The sequence below is a fragment of the Artemia sp. Qi Xiang Cuo genome, chromosome 4, assembly GCF_049724085.1.
Source record: "Artemia sp. Qi Xiang Cuo chromosome 4, ASM4972408v1, whole genome shotgun sequence".
Classification (NCBI taxonomy): domain Eukaryota; kingdom Metazoa; phylum Arthropoda; class Branchiopoda; order Anostraca; family Artemiidae; genus Artemia; species Artemia sp. Qi Xiang Cuo.
In genome coordinates this window covers 4,980,502-4,998,875 of record NC_142797.1, presented here as the reverse complement: position 1 = coordinate 4,998,875, position 18,374 = coordinate 4,980,502, and the positions used below count along the sequence as shown (strand labels likewise).

The window sequence follows — 18,374 nt, the reverse complement described above, 5'->3', positions numbered from 1 at the left end:
GAACATTCTTCATAGAGAGTCGCTATATATTCCCGTCTGATTCATGAAGACGGAATTCAAAATTCGTTTTCTTTCATTCCTCTAATGAACAGAAGAATCCTGAAATTCAGTAAATTTCATTTGTGCATACTTTCCCCACTCAACAAAAGGTTTAAGTTATCTTAAAAGAACAATTTTTTTTGTCTGTCTACTCGGTCGCTCAAGAAGCTATAAAAACAATCAAATGAGTATAATCAACAGAGAAGCAATTTTCATTAAACAGGCTTGGTCGTACCAAGGTTCAATAGAATAAGACGAAAGATCCAGGTCCAATAAAGTTCAGCTACCTACAATTGATCCTCGCAGCTGAATGATCCAGCTCTCCATAGGCTAATTGGTTTAAAAATTAGGCTTATGATCTTTTGAAAGACCCGCCAAAACATCAGAGAGAGACGGAACACATAAGGAAAGGAGCAAACTATCATACAGAACACAATTTGCAAACATTCTAACCCATTGAGGTTGACTTACCTCTTTGAAGTCTTGTTTCTTGGTTGACAGCCCCAATGTTCTCTCTTGACTGGCATTGAACTTAACTGATTGTTTCTCAAATCTCTTTTTTGCATCTTTGGCTTTATTAATTTGGTTCTTTCGGAATGATTCTAAAGGTGTAACAAACTGTTCAAGTGTCTTCTCAAGCTAAAAAAGGAAAATTATGATTTTTAATTGAAGAGATACCGTATATACACAGATAAATTAATGATATAATACAAAAAAAAGAGAAAAAAGAAAATAATTCTGACTTCTTGTTGAAGAGATATATACACAGATAAATTAATGTCATCATACTAAAAAAAATAAGAACAAAAAAAAGGAAAAATTATAATTTTTGTTGATTCTGATTTTCTAATAAAAAAAAAAATTCTGATTTTTGTCTGATTAGATATGTAAAAAGATAAATTAATGATATCACAAAAAAAGAAAGGAAAATTCAGATTTTCAGTTGAAGAGATATATCACTAGACAAACTGGGGGCATAATACAAGGACAAGACACAAAAAAAGAAGAAAATTCTGATTTTTTTTTCCTTGAAGACACATATACACGTATAAAATAAAGATATACGAAAAAAACACAAGCAATAAAACAGGCCAAATATGTATTTAGTTACATTATAACTATATTAAGTTATAACAATTTAACGCCTCAAGAGTTGAAAGGACGCCTAAGCGAAAATATGACATCTATAAAGCCATCGAGATTTTCGGGCCTAAAAATAACTTTCTTTGGAAATATCATACCCCATTAAAGGACTTGACGATGTTTATCATCGGCAAGGCTACAAGAAGTTGAGTTCAAAATGTAATGCACCCCTGTATCCTAAAAACTCTGAAAAATTTATAAATAAAAAAGTCTCGTGCTTCCACAGCCGAATAGAAATTCTGGAACTAAAATTCCATACAACCTTTGGAAAATTAACGTTTATTACTTAAGAAATTCCCATAAAGTTGTCTTCCGAACAACATTGTACTATTAAGACTAATCGAGAAAATAGTTGCAATTATGGAATCAGAAACAAATGGCGATTTTCCCTCACTGACCAGTTTATTTTAATCGATTTTTTTTCTACGATTTTTAATTTTTTTTTGTAGCTTAACAATGCATGAAAAGACCTTCAAATTTACCATAATAAAAAAAAGGCTCAAAAAATTTCGTCTTAGCATTATTTAAGTTTATATATTAGCGTCATTGTTGTTTCGTAATTATGTGCACTTTTGTGTTCTGGGTGTCTGACCATACAATAAGGGATTTTGCAATTTGTTTTTATTTTAAATTGCTGTTTTTCAAACTCAAATTCAAAATAAGATTGGTCTGGGGTCCAAAATGAATCTTAGAAGAATATTCTAAGAAAAGTGTATTTTCATTTTCATTAGCTAATTATCTAACTGGCCAGTTTTTTTTTAATTTTTTTTTACAATAGGACGTGGTTCATTCTTTACTAGGTTACAGTAACCGCTGCAACCGTGAAAGAAGGATGGTGGCAATTCGCTACATATTCTATTCCAAACACAAATGAATAAGCTTATGGGCTCGCTGAAGGTAATTTTAGTTTCTATAAAATAGAAAACAATAATAAGCGAAAATTGTATTCCAACAAACAAGCTGGTTTTGCTTATCAATTCCTTAGAAATCAGAAGCGCATCCAGGATTTTTGTTCGGGGGGGGGGGGGGGGGGTTACTAATTTTTTTTAGGGGGGGGGGGTACACAAAAAACCTAAAAAAAAACACATAAATTTGTTTATGTCCATTTTTGTTACGTTTTTACGAGCCAAACAAAAATTTCGGAGGGGGGGAGGGGGGTTCAAACCGGATAACCCCCGCGCCCTGGATACGGCCTTCTTGGAAATCCCCATCTACACCATTCTATGCAAAGTCACAAACAGTCAACTAGCAAGGTAATGTTTTACGAGGTAACGTGTACAATGGGTCCACATAGACTGAAATTACTAAAGAGTAAAAGCATACTAAGGATTAGTAGTTTGAAAATCATGCATATTTTTGCTCTTTAATTTTACCATATTATACAGAAGAATCAACAGACAAGGAGAATCAGGAAGGTTTCTTCACTGGAATAGGATGTGTAGACCATGTCTTTGCCATGCGGCTTCTTCTTCACCAACGTTTCATTCACGGACTGAAACGGAGCTTTGCAGTCTTTCTCACTGCGTTTGGCTCGATATTGCAATTCTTGATGTGGTAAATGACGCTCGAAGATGATGTCAGCAAAACATACCTACTAAGAGCACACTATGAGAATGCCTTGTGTAATGTACGAATATCTGGTGAGTTAGTGGAGCTTTTAAAATAGAGTATGGCGTCTGGCAAGAAAGGCCGACATCACGCATTCTTTTCAAATATATTATGGATTTGATAATGAAAAGAGGATTGAAGGAAGATGATGGTGTTGCCACCTCAGTACAAAAAGAAACTATTGCTGACATTGAATACGTTGACTCTGCAGACTTTGCTTTATCAGCAGACTCCGCTCAGAAAGCCAAAAATGCGATAGAGAGAGTAGCGAGTGAGGTTAGCGAGACAAACCTCTTTCAACCAAAGAGAAGACTTTTATATACTTGAATGAAGAACCTGTTGTAATGATCGAAGAGTTCTAGCATTTGGGGTCACTGATGGATATCTTTGGCCTAGTCTGGCTTGGTACCTAAACTGGGGTAGAAGGGGAATAAACCTCACTGCAGACCTAAAAATCTACTATGGATGCATGCGTTCAATCTTGTTAAATGTATGTAAGATATGATACCTCAAGGCAGAGGAAGAAAGCCAGCGTGACACTCTTCACCACAGAAACCTACTTGCTATCAGCAGCACAAGGCTGCAGCAAAGCACCAGCAACAGACCGTTGGTGAACATGAAAACAAAAGCTTGATGTTTTAACCATGATCAAAAAAAGATATTATAAGCTGCTGGGGTAAGTGACGAGGCACATGGAAAAGATCCTGACACACCAGGTACTAATAACAGCCCTTCTTCATCATAGACGAAAAAACCTGGGGCCAGATTAAACCTTGGTATATCGCCGTTAGGTATGAGGTAAAACCTTGAATCCATAAAAATATGGGTTCAAGGTCACAAGTGGGACAAGGCATGGCTGGACTTTATCCAACCACTCACGGAAGATAGAGCCCACTGAAAGCGTTTGGTCCAGAGCATTTCCAATGTCAAGCTGGTCTAAACAGATTGTGTATCGTCTCAAGTAAGTAAGCATTATATTCCGTCGGTGAATTTGGTCACTATTAATAGGCGATGCCCATTGAGAAAATATTTTGGCCTTAAATATAGGCATAAATATTCTCACTGTGAATAATTTTAGTGTGATAATAGCAGAAATGCTTTCAGAGAGTCTTCAAAGAGCATTATACATTCAACATTGAAAAAGAGCATGAAATGCACTTTGAAGAACATCCTCAATAGATGGGGAACCTGTTTGCAGACATATCCAAAGGCAACTTCCACCGACCTCTTTCCTGGATAGAAAAAATTGATGCTGCTTATGATTAAGTAGCATATCGGTGGCCTTATATTTAAACTTAAGTATCTACATTTTGAATTTTAAAACGTATAATTTGTTTAAATAGTAAAACAACTGGATATTTTGCTCAAAAATTGACATTTCTAATGAAATCACCAAAGTCAACACGACAGATAAGTGTGATAAGCTTAATACCTTTGTTTTTTTTTGCAAACAATGCCTTCAAAACCTTTGTCCTCAATTTTTAATGAAATTGCCTCTACTGGTAAGTTCCCAAATTGTTAGAAACCTGGTTTTATTACAACTTAGAAAAAAAGCTAACAAGTAAATTTTGATGGTGTCCGACCCTTTACACTTACCACCATTTTTATGAAAATTATATAGTAGTTTTTTAACAAGGCGGCTGAATACAAACATGATTCCCAATGTTGACCTTGGGCCATTCAGAAACTTGAATACCTAGTACCTGGCTCAATCTTACAGCAGTGGACTTACAAAAAGTTTTTAATTTGATTAACTGCAATATATTTGCACAAAAACTTTTAGGTGAATTTCAAGTCGATTCCCAATTTAATTAGAATAATTGTGTCTTTCCTTTGTAAACTACCTAAACGTACATTCTGATCCATTACCAATTTACAAAAGCCCTTCAAACTTCAATTCCCAATCTTATTCCTAGCAATGATAGACAGCATTGATATTGAATTCTTCAAATAGATAAAAATTTGTTGATGATCTCACTGTCTTGATGTTTAAAATTTTTTTAAAAGTGACCAAACAGATTAACTGGAACAGTTCTGAATATTTGTTTGGTGATGCCCTCTGTAAGGAACAAAAAGGAGAAAATTCTGCTATTTCTATGCAGGAAAAATAATTTTTTTTGAAATGAGAGCCCTATAGGATCATAGGAGGAATTAAAGGATAAGTTAATAGTTGGTGTTAATATACAACCTTCCTGCCAACAGTTTCCAGTGAAAGACGTATTCATGTGTGTCTAAACTGAAATCTTGCCAGTTTTGTTTTTTAACATTTTTTTTTCAAACAAACAGAGGCCACAATTTCAGACTGATCCATAAACTGTCAACTTTAGCTCCGAGGGGGGGGGGGGAGAAGGGTATTCAAAGAACCCAACCACCTTTTTATTTTAGGTCTTCACATGGTCCAACTTGTTTCCCAAAATATTCATAAATTCACCATAGATACATAGCGTGCGTTCTACTTTGACTGTAAAGACCAAGTCTCGGTAAAAAATAAGGTAACAAATATCAATAAAAACAAGGTTTAAGCAGCAGAGAAAGCAGAAATTTCTTGAACTTCCCCCCTCTCACCTATGGTAGTAGTTACAAGAAAAAAAAAAAAAAGAAAAAAAAGGGAATCTTACCAATCTATCCCTCTCATCTTCAATTAGATTGATGAGCTTTGAAAATTCTTTTAAAGATGAAGATATAATCTGCTCATCATCAGTTAGTGTAGTCCCAATACATTCAAACTGGAAGTTTTGTAAGCTTGATCCTAAATTCCTATGACATTTTGAATAAACTAAAAAGAAAACAAGTACTTCAAAGAAATTACACAAAAAAAGAAATTATTTAAAAAAATTATTTCAAATTACACAAAAAAATAAATTATTTCAAAAAAAATATATAAGAAATGATAAATAAGACACATTTATGAGAAATGGCCAACACAAGACATCTCTGAAAAAAGACAAATATGAAACATTTATAACAGATGACAAACAAGAGACCAGCAAAAGAGCAGACTCTTTGCCGCTTTCCTCCACCTGTTTGGAACTTAAGCACTCCTGAGGAGGGGGAGGGGACATTTTTGCAATCTTGGTTGTTCCTGATTTGTTTTACTTCGAAATATGAAGCGAATTCGACTCTATTTGACCTTGTAATAGCCTTTTGAAAATTAACATTATCTTATGAGTATAAGCTGATGTTACCTCATTACGCTTCCAATAGTAACTATTGGAAGCCAGAGACCCAAGTATGTCAGGTCAGTAGATAAAAATGTCATGGTCAGAGGCCCAAGTTGCCAGCTGTTGGCAACTGGGCTAGTTTAGCTCATTTCCCAGTGCACAGGAATTTTCTTTTACAAATAGCATAAACACACCTTGTAGATAGATATGAAAAAAGCTGGTTTTGCTGGCCTGTTGTTGCTTTTCTACAGTCAATTGTGCCTTCAGTCCTCCCAAATACAGACTGAAGACCTTAACTCCGCTTGCTATGATCCGGAGCTCAGCCTCCTTAGCCTACAACAAATAAACGAGTCAAATCCAAAATGAGCAGAAACTAAGAGGAACAGGGCTGATTCCCCCTATGCCTTCTAAAGACCTGAACATCATTTGAAAGTTTACTAAAAACAAAATACATTTTAAACATTTTCTCTTTTTTTTTAAGTTTAATAGATTATAAAATTTTCAGGAAAGAAAATCAGTATAGATATTAAACTGTCAATTCACATTCACTTGTTTTTGCCAGCAATCTTGGTTATGATGGTGTTTTTTTTTTTTTTTTTTTTTTTTTTTTAATATTATAAGAAATAAAAAAAAATAGCTAGAAATAAGGATTGTTTTCAGTAAAGTGCAAATTATTTTCTGGTCTTTAGAAGGCAAGGGGGCGTTGGCTCTACTACTGCTAACAACTCACGGAAGCACCAAGCCGCCTGAGCCCAACAAAGCTACATACGCTCCTTCTCCGTCCCAATCTATTCAAATCCCCTCTCTTTATGTCCCAAAGAACTTCTTATTTTTCTTAAATCTTTCCTTACGACATCCTTCCAACCCATTCGGGGATGACCTACTTTTCTTTTGGCCCTAGACGATTAGCCAACAAGGACAATCTTTGACGATCTGACATCCTTTATCTGTAGAAGGTATCTAAGTCATCTCATCCTTTCTCTCATTATAGCCCTAGAAAGCAGGATTGAACCACATTTTTTGCATCATTTACTGTTTGAGATACGGTCAGTCAGTTGGGTATCCAAAACAGTCCATAGACAATTTCTCTGAAAAACGTCAAGCAAATCTTCTTCTGTTTTTAGGAGCGTCAACACTTCAGAACCATACTTGACTACTGTCATCACTGTAGCTTCCAATAATCTAATCTTAGTTTGCCAACTATCTTCCTATTCTTCCAAACTTTTTTTAAGTGTGAAAAAACACCCTGGGCTTTGGCTATTCTACTTTTAACATCTTCACTCCATCTATCATCTTTGCTACTAATACCGCCTAGGTAAGCAAAGCTGTCTACTTGATTGATGTCCTTGTTACCCAACATCCCCTCTTCCCCTTCACCTTTTCCTAGTCTTAGAAACTTAGTATTTTTAACAATCATTTACAAACATATTTTTGCACCACGAAATCGAAAACTCAATAAAAAATCATTCATTTTGGTAACACTTTCATCTAGGACGCAAAAATCGTCAGCATAATCTAAACCTAGGAGATGTTTACTTCGCCATTTGATTGTGTGCTTTCCCATGGCCTTTGCTGTGCTCCTTAGGACAATGTGAATCAAAATAATCCATATAAATGGAGATAGAACGCAAACAGCTACTAACCTCATTTCCTACTTTAACTACAGCAATTTTATTCTCACACATAGCACTAATCCCTTTAATAGTATACCATACAAAGATAGGACCTTTGCTAAAGCTGTTCTATCAGCTGAATTAAACGCTTGCTCATAATCTATAAAACTGAGGACTAATGAGATTTGATGACTCAAGCACTTCTCAATTATCAATCTAAGAGTCAAAATTTTGGTCAACACATCCTCTACCGTTCTTAAATTATATTATTCTTCTCTTAAAACTTTATCTACAGCATCTCTAAGTCTAAAAAGTATCATCATGCTAATTGATTTGTTTCCTACAGAAACAAGGCGAATGCATCTACAATTACCTCACTCACTCTAATCACCTTTCTTACATAGGGGTTTAATTAGTCTTTCTAAAATTGCTAGATCCTTCCTTTTTTCAATAATACTATTCATAATCTTCAGCTTATCTCTAGTCTCACAACCACCGTATTAAAAAAAAAAAAAAAAAAAAAAAGAAAAAAAAAAACACTATCAGCACCTGGGGCTTCATTATTTTTTAGTCCTTTCACTACTGTGACTAATTCTTCCTCAAAAGTTAAATCTTCCTTCAGATCCAAAATGTCATAATATTCATTCTTTTCTATATCTTTTTCTGTAACTCCATCATATATATTTTCATAGATTATATTTCTATATATATATATATACACACAGACACAGACACAGACACACAGACACACAGACACACACACACACACACACACACAGAGACACAGAGACACAGAGACACAGAGACACAGAGACACAGCAGACACAGCAGACACACGAGACACAGCAGACACAGCAGACACAGCAGACACAGCAGACACAGCAGACACAGCAGACACAGCAGACACAGCAGACACAGCAGACACAGCAGACACAGCAGACACAGCAGACACAGCAGACACAGAGACACAGCAGACACAGCAGACACAGCAGACACAGCAGACACAGCAGACACAGAGACACAGAGACACAGCAGACACAGCAGACACAGCAGACACAGCAGACACAGCAGACACAGCAGACACAGCAGACACAGCAGACACAGCAGACACAGAGACACAGAGACACAGCAGACACAGCAGACACAGCAGACACAGAGACACAGAGACACAGCAGACACAGCAGACACAGCAGACACAGCAGACACAGCAGACACAGAGACACAGAGACACAGCAGACACAGCAGACACAGCAGACACAGCAGACACAGCAGACACACAGACACAGCAGACACAGCAGACACAGCAGACACAGCAGACACAGCAGACACAGCAGACACAGCAGACACACGCAGACACAGCAGACACACGCACGACACACAGACACACAGCACACACACACACACACACACACACACACACACACACACACACACACACACACACACACACACACACACACACACACACACACACACACACACACACACACACACACACACACACACACACACACACACACACACACACACACACACACACACACACACACACACACACACACACACACACACACACACACACACACACACACACACACACACACACACACACACACACACACACACACACACACACACACACACACACACACACACACACACACACACACACACACACACACACACACACACACACACACACACACACACACACACACACACACACACACACACACACACACACACACACACACACACACACACACACACACACACACACACACACACACACACACACACACACACACACACACACACACACACACACACACACACACACACACACACACACACACACACACACACACACACACACACACACACACACACACACACACACACACACACACACACACACACACACACACACACACACACACACACACACACACACACACACACACACACACACACACACACACACACACACACACACACACACACACACACACACACACACACACACACACACACACACACACACACACACACACACACACACACACACACACACACACACACACACACACACACACACACACACACACACACACACACACACACACACACACACACACACACACACACACACACACACACACACACACACACACACACACACACACACACACACACACACACACACACACACACACACACACACACACACACACACACACACACACACACACACACACACACACACACACACACACACACACACACACACACACACACACACACACACACACACACACACACACACACACACACACACACACACACACACACATATATATATATATATATATATATATATATATATATATATATATATATATATATATATATATATATATATATATATATATATATATATATATATATATATATATATATATATATATATATATATATATATATATATATATATATTCTATTTTTATATACTTTGTTGACAAAGTGTCTTTTGATTCACCAGGCAACTTAATCCAACATATATTCTACTGAGTTCCACAGGGGCTCATAGCACAAAATATTTAGATGGATTACAAACGAATTTTTTAGTACCCCCCCTACAGTCAAAATTTGAGAGCTACAACATTCCCTGAGAATTGTAAATCAATTTCCCAAGAGTCATTCTTGAGATATTACAGATACACTATTTTGATAACCTGGGTACCCATAGGGATTTTGTTCTTGATCTCGCATTAGGACCACGCATTTTCTGCCTTTCCTGGTATCCAAAATTTAGATCTCATTTGAGAATCTAATTAACCGTAAGCTCCCCAGTCACACAATAAGCGGTACAAGGGAAGCGGCTTTTCATTTACCTTACTACCTATTGCAAACATATTTTTGGTCCTACAGGGGCTTATAGAGTACAATTTTTTAGGGAAATAAAATCATCACAAATTTTTGTTATGGTACATTTTTACAGTGAAATGTGATCAATTTTTTTTAGTTACTGGACCTCAAATTTATTTTAAACATGAAAGGATAGAGAAACTAAGTACCGTATTTTTAAATTCATAAAAAAAGACGCCTATTCCCTAAGCTGACTTTACAGCAATTTGTGCTTTATGTGTATTTTAATCCCAAATTGTTTGTTTAAAGAAAACAGAAAAACAGGTTGAAATTATACTTTAAAGGTTTTCATATAGTGGTAGGGTTGCTAAGCTAGGTGAATGAAGCTTACACAAATGAATCTAAATGTCAAATTAAGGCCTAAGAGGATGTTTTTAAGTTCCTAGCCCCATTGCTTACTCTGTTTTAGGGTAAAATTGCTGCTTTCCAGACATAGCCATTTCTTCTCCAACTGCAACTTTGTCAAACTGTGGTTAAATTTGTTTTACAATATTGGTACATGAACATTATTTCAGACAATCTGATTTACAGCAATCTAGTCTGAAATGGGCACTTTTTTGGCTACTCTTATCACTTAGTTATTTGTTGAAGTGTTTTTTTTAGCTCTTGAATTTCACTAATTTCTTCTTAGAAATAATTGCTGGTAATTCGAAATGATATATCAAGAAAAGAAAAGAAAAAAAATGTTAGGTGAAAATATCTCTATTTATTTTGAAAATTACCAATGAATGGTCGAGTCTTTTACTTCTTCAAAATGTCATTTTCTGCCTAGTTTTTGAAGTTTTGTACTGTAATACTTAGGAGGCTCTGTTTGGAAAATTGATTACCCTTACTTTTGGGCAACTAAAAATTAAATAATAGATTTTTTAATTCAAAAATACTGATTTTCAAAATCTCACACTATACACTTTACAATAACAATTTTTGAACTTTAGTAGGCTGGTTATAAGCCAAAATATGCTTATTTCAGTACAACAATGTTTTTGCCAGCCAGTAGGCTACCTAGTATTTTACCTTAGTTTAGAAGGGGTGCACAAATCCTTTTTATATTCCCTTTCTGTGGCTTGCTATATAATAATTTAGTTTTATAAAAAGCTTTCTCAGTAAACTAGCTTTCTCAAGTAAATTTGAATGTGTATGCTTTGCTTCCTTTTTTAACACTATACGCATCCGTCTATCTAGGTTGCAGCAGTAACTAGCAACCTAGTAAGAGACGATCATGTCCCATAGTAAAAAACAAAACATCCCATCTAGAGTCCCAAATCTAAGTCAGATCAAAAAAAGAAGTATACTATTAGAACCGCCTTGTCCAATACCCCTATATAAGAAACTAACTGGCCCTTGGCTTGAATAACAAGAAAAAAAATATTTGTTTGAAAACCAAGAAAAGTGGCTGCAACCACAATATTCTGCAAATACAACAACTTTTTTCTTTTCTTTTTTCTCCAGCTAGCTTGGCACTGGAACATTGTAGAGAGTTGTTTAATGGTTCATTTTAAAGGAAATTGCTACATCTAAGGCCTTTTGTAACTAAAAAACAAAAAAGTTTTAAAAATAGAATCACTTTATACAAAAAAAAAAAAATGCATTTTCATGTACAAGTTTGACAAATAATGATGTCAGAATTGTAGGTTGTAACCATATATGTTGTAATAAATGAATGCAATATTTATACATGTTTATCTTTTGACAAGATAATTTTATTTTATTATAGTGCTCAGTTCAGGATTGCTAAAGTTATGAGGGCTATTCAGAAAGTAGGGAACGTTTTGTTACAAAACAAAAATTAGGTACAGGAAAAATATTTTATTATATACATCTGAAAGAGTGACTAAAATGCTACTTTTCTACATAGTCACCAAACAAATTAAGACACTTATCGTAGTGGTGAACAGGCTTCGAAGTTTCTTCATCATAGAAATCCGCCGCCTGCAATCTCAGCCACTCAGTGACGCACGCTCGGAGCTCGTTGTCGTCATCAAAACGCTGTGTTGCTAGCCAGTTCTTCATCTTTGGGAAAAAAGTGAAAATCATTCGGTGCTAGGTCGGGACTGTAGGGTGGATGTGGGAAAATCTCCCATTTGAATGAGTCCCACGAATCCTCTCATCAACTTTGGCGAGAAGATCGTCTGTCACAATGCTCAAGCATCCACTCCTCTCTTCATTATGCACGTTGGTTTGGCCATTTTTAAACCGGATACACTATTTTCGCACTGAACTTTCATTCATTAATTCGTTGCCATACATTTCGCACAGTTGCTGATGAATTTCTATCGTTTTTTTTTTGCTAACAAAAACCGTACTACGGACCGCACTTCACAACTAGCGGGATTTGTAATTGCAGCGCACATTTTAAATTGGAATATTGGGAAAACGGGCAGTGCAAAGATGTTCTCGTTCTCATGGCTGGATGCCAACTAAAGCTACGAGCACGCGTATACCAAAACATACGAGATTGCCGCGTGTCTAGTGGCGTTAGACAGAAACAACATTTTAGTGATATGAGTAAGATAATGCTTTATTGACAAACAACTATAACAAGGAAAAAAAAAGACAAATTTGTGTTTTTAGTAAAAAAAACAGAACAAGAATCAAAAGCATAATGCAAGTAAAAAATTAATAATAGAACAACTGAAGCCAAGACTTTCTTAGAGCCTTATTTGTGTTGTATATCTATTTCTAAAAGTTTTAATTGTATTGTATAATGTTTGTTTTGGTCTACCAATGTCAGTCTCCTTTTGTATAGGGAAGTGGTGGAGGTAATTACTTCAAAAGACCATCCTAGTGCCTAATTCATACTTAGGGTCTATTCCTGAGCTTCATTCACCTAAATCGACTGCTTTCGAAGATAGTAAAAATCCTAGTAACAATATATTTATGTTATATTCTGAACTAAAAACTATAATAACAAATGACAATACTCTAGTTTATCCCCTGTTCTGAAGTAAACACTATAATAGCAACATTTTTTAATTTTGCATGTTTCTATTTATTAGATTTTCAGAGTTGCTTTTAGCTAATCATACCTGAGCTCTCCTCTCTCTAATGCTTGGATATACGCATAGGCTGTAATACAAAAGTCTGCTGATCCTTCTTTCCCAAAACCAAACATTTATGGGATATAAGCTAAGAACAAAAAACAAAACCTGCAAAATTTGGTATTGAGCCAAGGGCTATATCTGGGCATTAAGGGTGGGGAGGGGGAATGAATGCATCAAACAGGAAGCAGCTCTGACAGTTTAATAAACATAAATTTTCCAAATATACTGAAGTGACAATTTTTTATTATTATTGTTAGATCTGAATGGGATATAAACATCATCTGAGGTTTTATAGTTTTATATCTTAAAGTTTTACTTTTCTTGAACTGTAGACTTTGGCAAAACAGTTTCAAGAATATGAGTAAATTTCAAATCCAACTTTGGATTCTGTGACCATTAGGTTCCTAGAACTAACTCAAAGATAAACAGGAAAAAGTAGGCCTAATGATAGGTAAAGTTCAAAACACCTCTCAAGAAAATTTATTTTGGTTAGGTCTATAGTCTAGACCTATTTCTGTAAGGATAAAACCAGAGTTTGGTGACATTTCTGAAGGAAACACAATGATAAAAAAATAACAGTATCATCTGATTCTTTAATCAACACTCTTTCCAAATATAATGTTTGCTACCATGGTAATGCAGCCTATCCTCTTCCCTCATAATGGTGTCATATATAAGCTAGTCCTGAATAGTATATTTATCTATTGTTTTTATTGTTTGACTCAACATATTTTTTTATTAACAGGCATTTATATTCTTAACCTGAGCATCATCTTATTGCAAAAGAACTGAGATCAGTTGGACAAATATATAACAACATTGACATATGAAAATTTGATTAATAGGAGCATGCTGCATATTATAAAGTAAGAATAGCCTATCATAGTCAGGCTTATATTTCTGTATATAGTCAAGGGCTATATCTGGCATCATTAATGGGTTACTTTTGTCATGATTATGACCAATCTATTCAGAAAGGGTAGCCCTAATAACATGGCCTAGCCTTGGAGCATATTTAGCCCTAATAATATATTTTGCAACTAATTGAATGTTGTCAAATATCATAGTTTCTTTGTTGAAACTATTTTGTTTCTTTGTTTCCTGTAGTCTTAGCTTGATGTGATCTAGTTTTGTTTGGAATTCAGGTTCAGATTCTTTTTTTTTTACAAACTAAATGCAACTACAATATGGGTATGCCTGGCAAAATATCATTCCAAATGATTTTTAAAAGTGGATAACAATAGAAGGAAACATGAAAATCTGATTAGGCTAACAGAAACAAGCTGCAAATTATAAAGTAATGATTTCATTGATTTAACAATTCTTTTAGTTTTTATATATTATTAGGGTTATAGCCAGTGTAGATTTAGTGTTTTGCCCCCTCAGAAGGAAACACTATAAAATTGGGAAAAGTACTATGCTTTACCTTAACTCTCTCTCCCAAAGCAGTGTTCACAAGCATGTATAGCTAGAATCCCCTATCTAGACACATGTCTAGCCAGAATTCAATGTCTAGGCAACAACCATTCACAAGTAAAATTTTGTGCTTAGCTAAAACTACAAATTCAGTTTCAAATTATCGTTTCTAGCCAATCAAGATAGCTTATGCAGGCAAAACTTTCAAAATTGTAATCCCTATTTTTATTGTCATAAGATAATGGACAAGACACGCAAAACAATTGCCTTAATTTCATGGGCGTAGGGAGGGGGCAGCTGCCCCCCCTAGACCTTCAAATTTACATTAGATATGGCTGAAAAAGCAGATGGTTTGGAAAAAGCAGTTGATAAAAACTCCATCACACTATCAATTGACCCCCCCAGACAATATGCTGCTTAATGCTGCCTACGCCCATGCTTAATGTGCTTCACTATTATGTCTGGCATTGCATATTTGTCTAAAATGAAAGAAAAATTAATGAGAAAACAAAAATTAAGTTTCAGTTTAAGAATGTCAACATAAATGATGAAAATAGTGGGACTTGACACATTCTGATTGGCTGTAATCAAAAATCTTAGACATTGAGTTCGACAGTCTAGAACTCAATGTCTAGCCAAGTGCCTTGTCTAGCATGTCTAGCTAAGCGCCAAATTTTACTCATGAATGGTCATTGCCTAGACATTGAGTTCTGGCTAGACATGGGATTCTAGCTAGACATGCTTGTGAATACCCCTTAATAGGTAAATATATAGCCAAAACTATAGGCCTATATCATCCAAGGATTTCCCTTTTGCTTGATGCTGCCAATAATGCTTGTTTACAACTAGGCTAGGCTAAATTCAAAATTAATTTGATGGAAAGAGTACTGCAAGGAAAATTATAAGGGCTGTTCTTTTACTCCTCTTTGTGCTAAGATCTTACATCTTTTGACAAAGAACGCTTAAAAGTGAAATCTTAGCACTTATATCTTACATTTTATAGCATTCTTTTGCAAACGTCTCATCATTCTGCTCTGATCAGTGGTCTAAGAACAATGATGAGTATATCATCAAAGTTCTCTCATCATTGTTCTATATGGCAGAAAGATGGCATCTTTCATAGTTTTTGTTAACATCAGTGAGCTGTAAGATCTTAGAACAAAGATGAGTTAAAAGAACAGAAATCTTTGCTGAAAGATGTGGGATCTTAGATGTAAGATCTTAGTGCAAAAGAACAGGCCTATAGACCTAGAGTTATAACTTGGTCATTTATAGTTAATACTATTTTATAGCTAGGTAATTTTTTTGCAGTTTATATTATTGACTTACAAATAAAGTAAACATACAATTTGATACCTTTTTTTATGCTCTTTCTAAATATAACAATAATTTTTGTTGCAAATAATTTTCACCCCACCCCTATACATACCAATTCAGGGTATATATTTGCACATTAGGGGGGTGGGGGTAAAGTTTATTTCTGATACAAATGAGAGGTAAGTTTAAACTTCAACCCCCCCCTTAATGGGTAAAGTTCTACCAAATCATATTATTGACTTAGGGTAAGATACCCAGTAGTTGGCCACCTGCCTATTCTCGGACAGAATGTAACTAACAGGGAACCTACCTCTAGGCTTGTTTGTATTAAATTGTTTGTTTGTATTAAATTTGTATTAGATATCTGTATGGACTGCTTAGTGACCAGGGAAACCAGCTGTGCATAAAAACTTTCTAAGCACATTAGCCTAGAGGTAGGTTCCCTGTTAGTTACATTCTGTCCAAGAATAGGCAGGTGGCCGACTACTGGGTGTCTTACCCTACGCATAAAGTGAATATACCAATTGATGCCTTTTTTTATGCTGATTACGAATATAGTAATCATTTCTATCAGAAATGAATTTCAGCCCCCCTCCTATATCTGCCAATTACGGGTATTTATTTCTACAACCTAACCTAACCCTGAATTGGCATATATAGGGGGGTGGGGCTGAAATTCATTTCTGATAGAACTGATTATTATATTTGTAATCAGCATAAAAAAAGGCATCAAATGGTGTATTCACTTTATTCCTAACCCAATAATATGATTTGGTAGAACTTTACCCCTTAATGTGCAAATATATACCCTGAATTGGTATATATAGGGGTGGGGGTAAAATTCATTTGCAACAAAAATGATTATTATATCTGTAAAGAGCATAAAAAAGGCATCAAGTGGTAAGATCACTTTATTTGTTAGTCTATAATATGAACTGTGGAAAATTTACCTAGAGTTATAGTTATAAAAAAAAGGTAAATTTTTGGCAGTTAATATTATTGACTTACAAATAAAGTGAACATAGTCTACTAGCCTACTTGATGCCTTTTTAAAAGGTGGGGGTAAAGTTTATACTTAGGTAGCTACCTCTCATTTGCATCAGAAATAAACTTTACCCTCACCCCCCCTAATGCGCAAATATATAGCCTAATCTGAATTTGTATATATAAGGGTGGGGTAAAATTCATTTCCAATAAAAATGATTGTTATATTTGGAAAGAGCATAAAAAAAGGCATTGAGCAGTTTGTTTGCTTTATTCTTAAGTCAATAATACAAACTGCCAAAAATTTACCATAAAAACTATAACTTTACAAAAAGTAACTAAAATACTAGGCCTAAACACTTACTAACAGCAGCAGAGTGCAACTCTTTTATTTGTTTAATGATCTGTTTGATAGAACCATTGGTTCGATCCAGTTCTCTCTCGTGATCCTTAAGATTTTCTCTAAAATGGGGGCTGTCTGTCAGACATTCAGTATATTCCAATGGATGTAAAACCATGTCAGTCTTTAACTGCCATTAGGAATTCCTCACTGTTTAATTAACAGGGTCAGTTGGCACCTTTCATACATTTTCGAAAATTATCAGCATAAACAATCGATTAGATTTGTGTTCAAGGTAAATGTATGTGTTTTGAAGCGACTTTACAATAGATTTGAACAGACACCAACTTTCTATTTAACAAAACTTTTTTTTAACAGACTAGTAAAATTTTCTATCTGAGAAGGTAAAAATTTCGCTGACATCTGTATAGTCACCGAAATTCTTAAATTTTGAATTTTCAATTCCTTCGGAATTGAAATTTATAAGTTTGCCTCTTAAATTTTCGCACTTATGACCTATCCGTCGAATGCGTCAAACCCCAAATAGCTACGAATTATTTTTCTATATTTCCATCAAACTTCCCTATTGAATAGCGCACTACATAAAATTTTATCTTCTCTTTCAATTTTGTTTTATGCCCATGCTACACCATAGTCACATCTATCGATAAAGAAAGCCAAATATCATGAATGAAAAGGCAATTTTCTTGACTTTAGCGTCACACTTAATTTAAAAAGCAAAAAATTAAAGTTGCAAGAAATTAGTTTAAAGAGTTTGCACCAA

The 18,374-nt window shown here is 35.3% G+C and overlaps 1 protein-coding gene across 1 annotated transcript in view; it reads right to left on the bottom strand.

Moving 5' to 3' along the window:
* The window catches only part of LOC148952703 (rho GTPase-activating protein 26-like), a 98,864-nt gene extending 80,894 nt beyond the window's left edge, over positions 1-17,970 (bottom strand). The window contains exons 1-3 of the mRNA XM_089087369.1: positions 17,615-17,970; positions 5,409-5,566; positions 511-678 (exon numbers count right to left, since the gene is read on the bottom strand). Of these exons, the coding sequence (XP_088943495.1) occupies positions 511-678; positions 5,409-5,566; positions 17,615-17,768 (480 nt within the window). The 5' untranslated portion in view covers positions 17,769-17,970. The remainder of the gene's footprint in view (positions 1-510; positions 679-5,408; positions 5,567-17,614) is intronic.
* Positions 17,971-18,374: the final 404 nt, after the last annotated feature.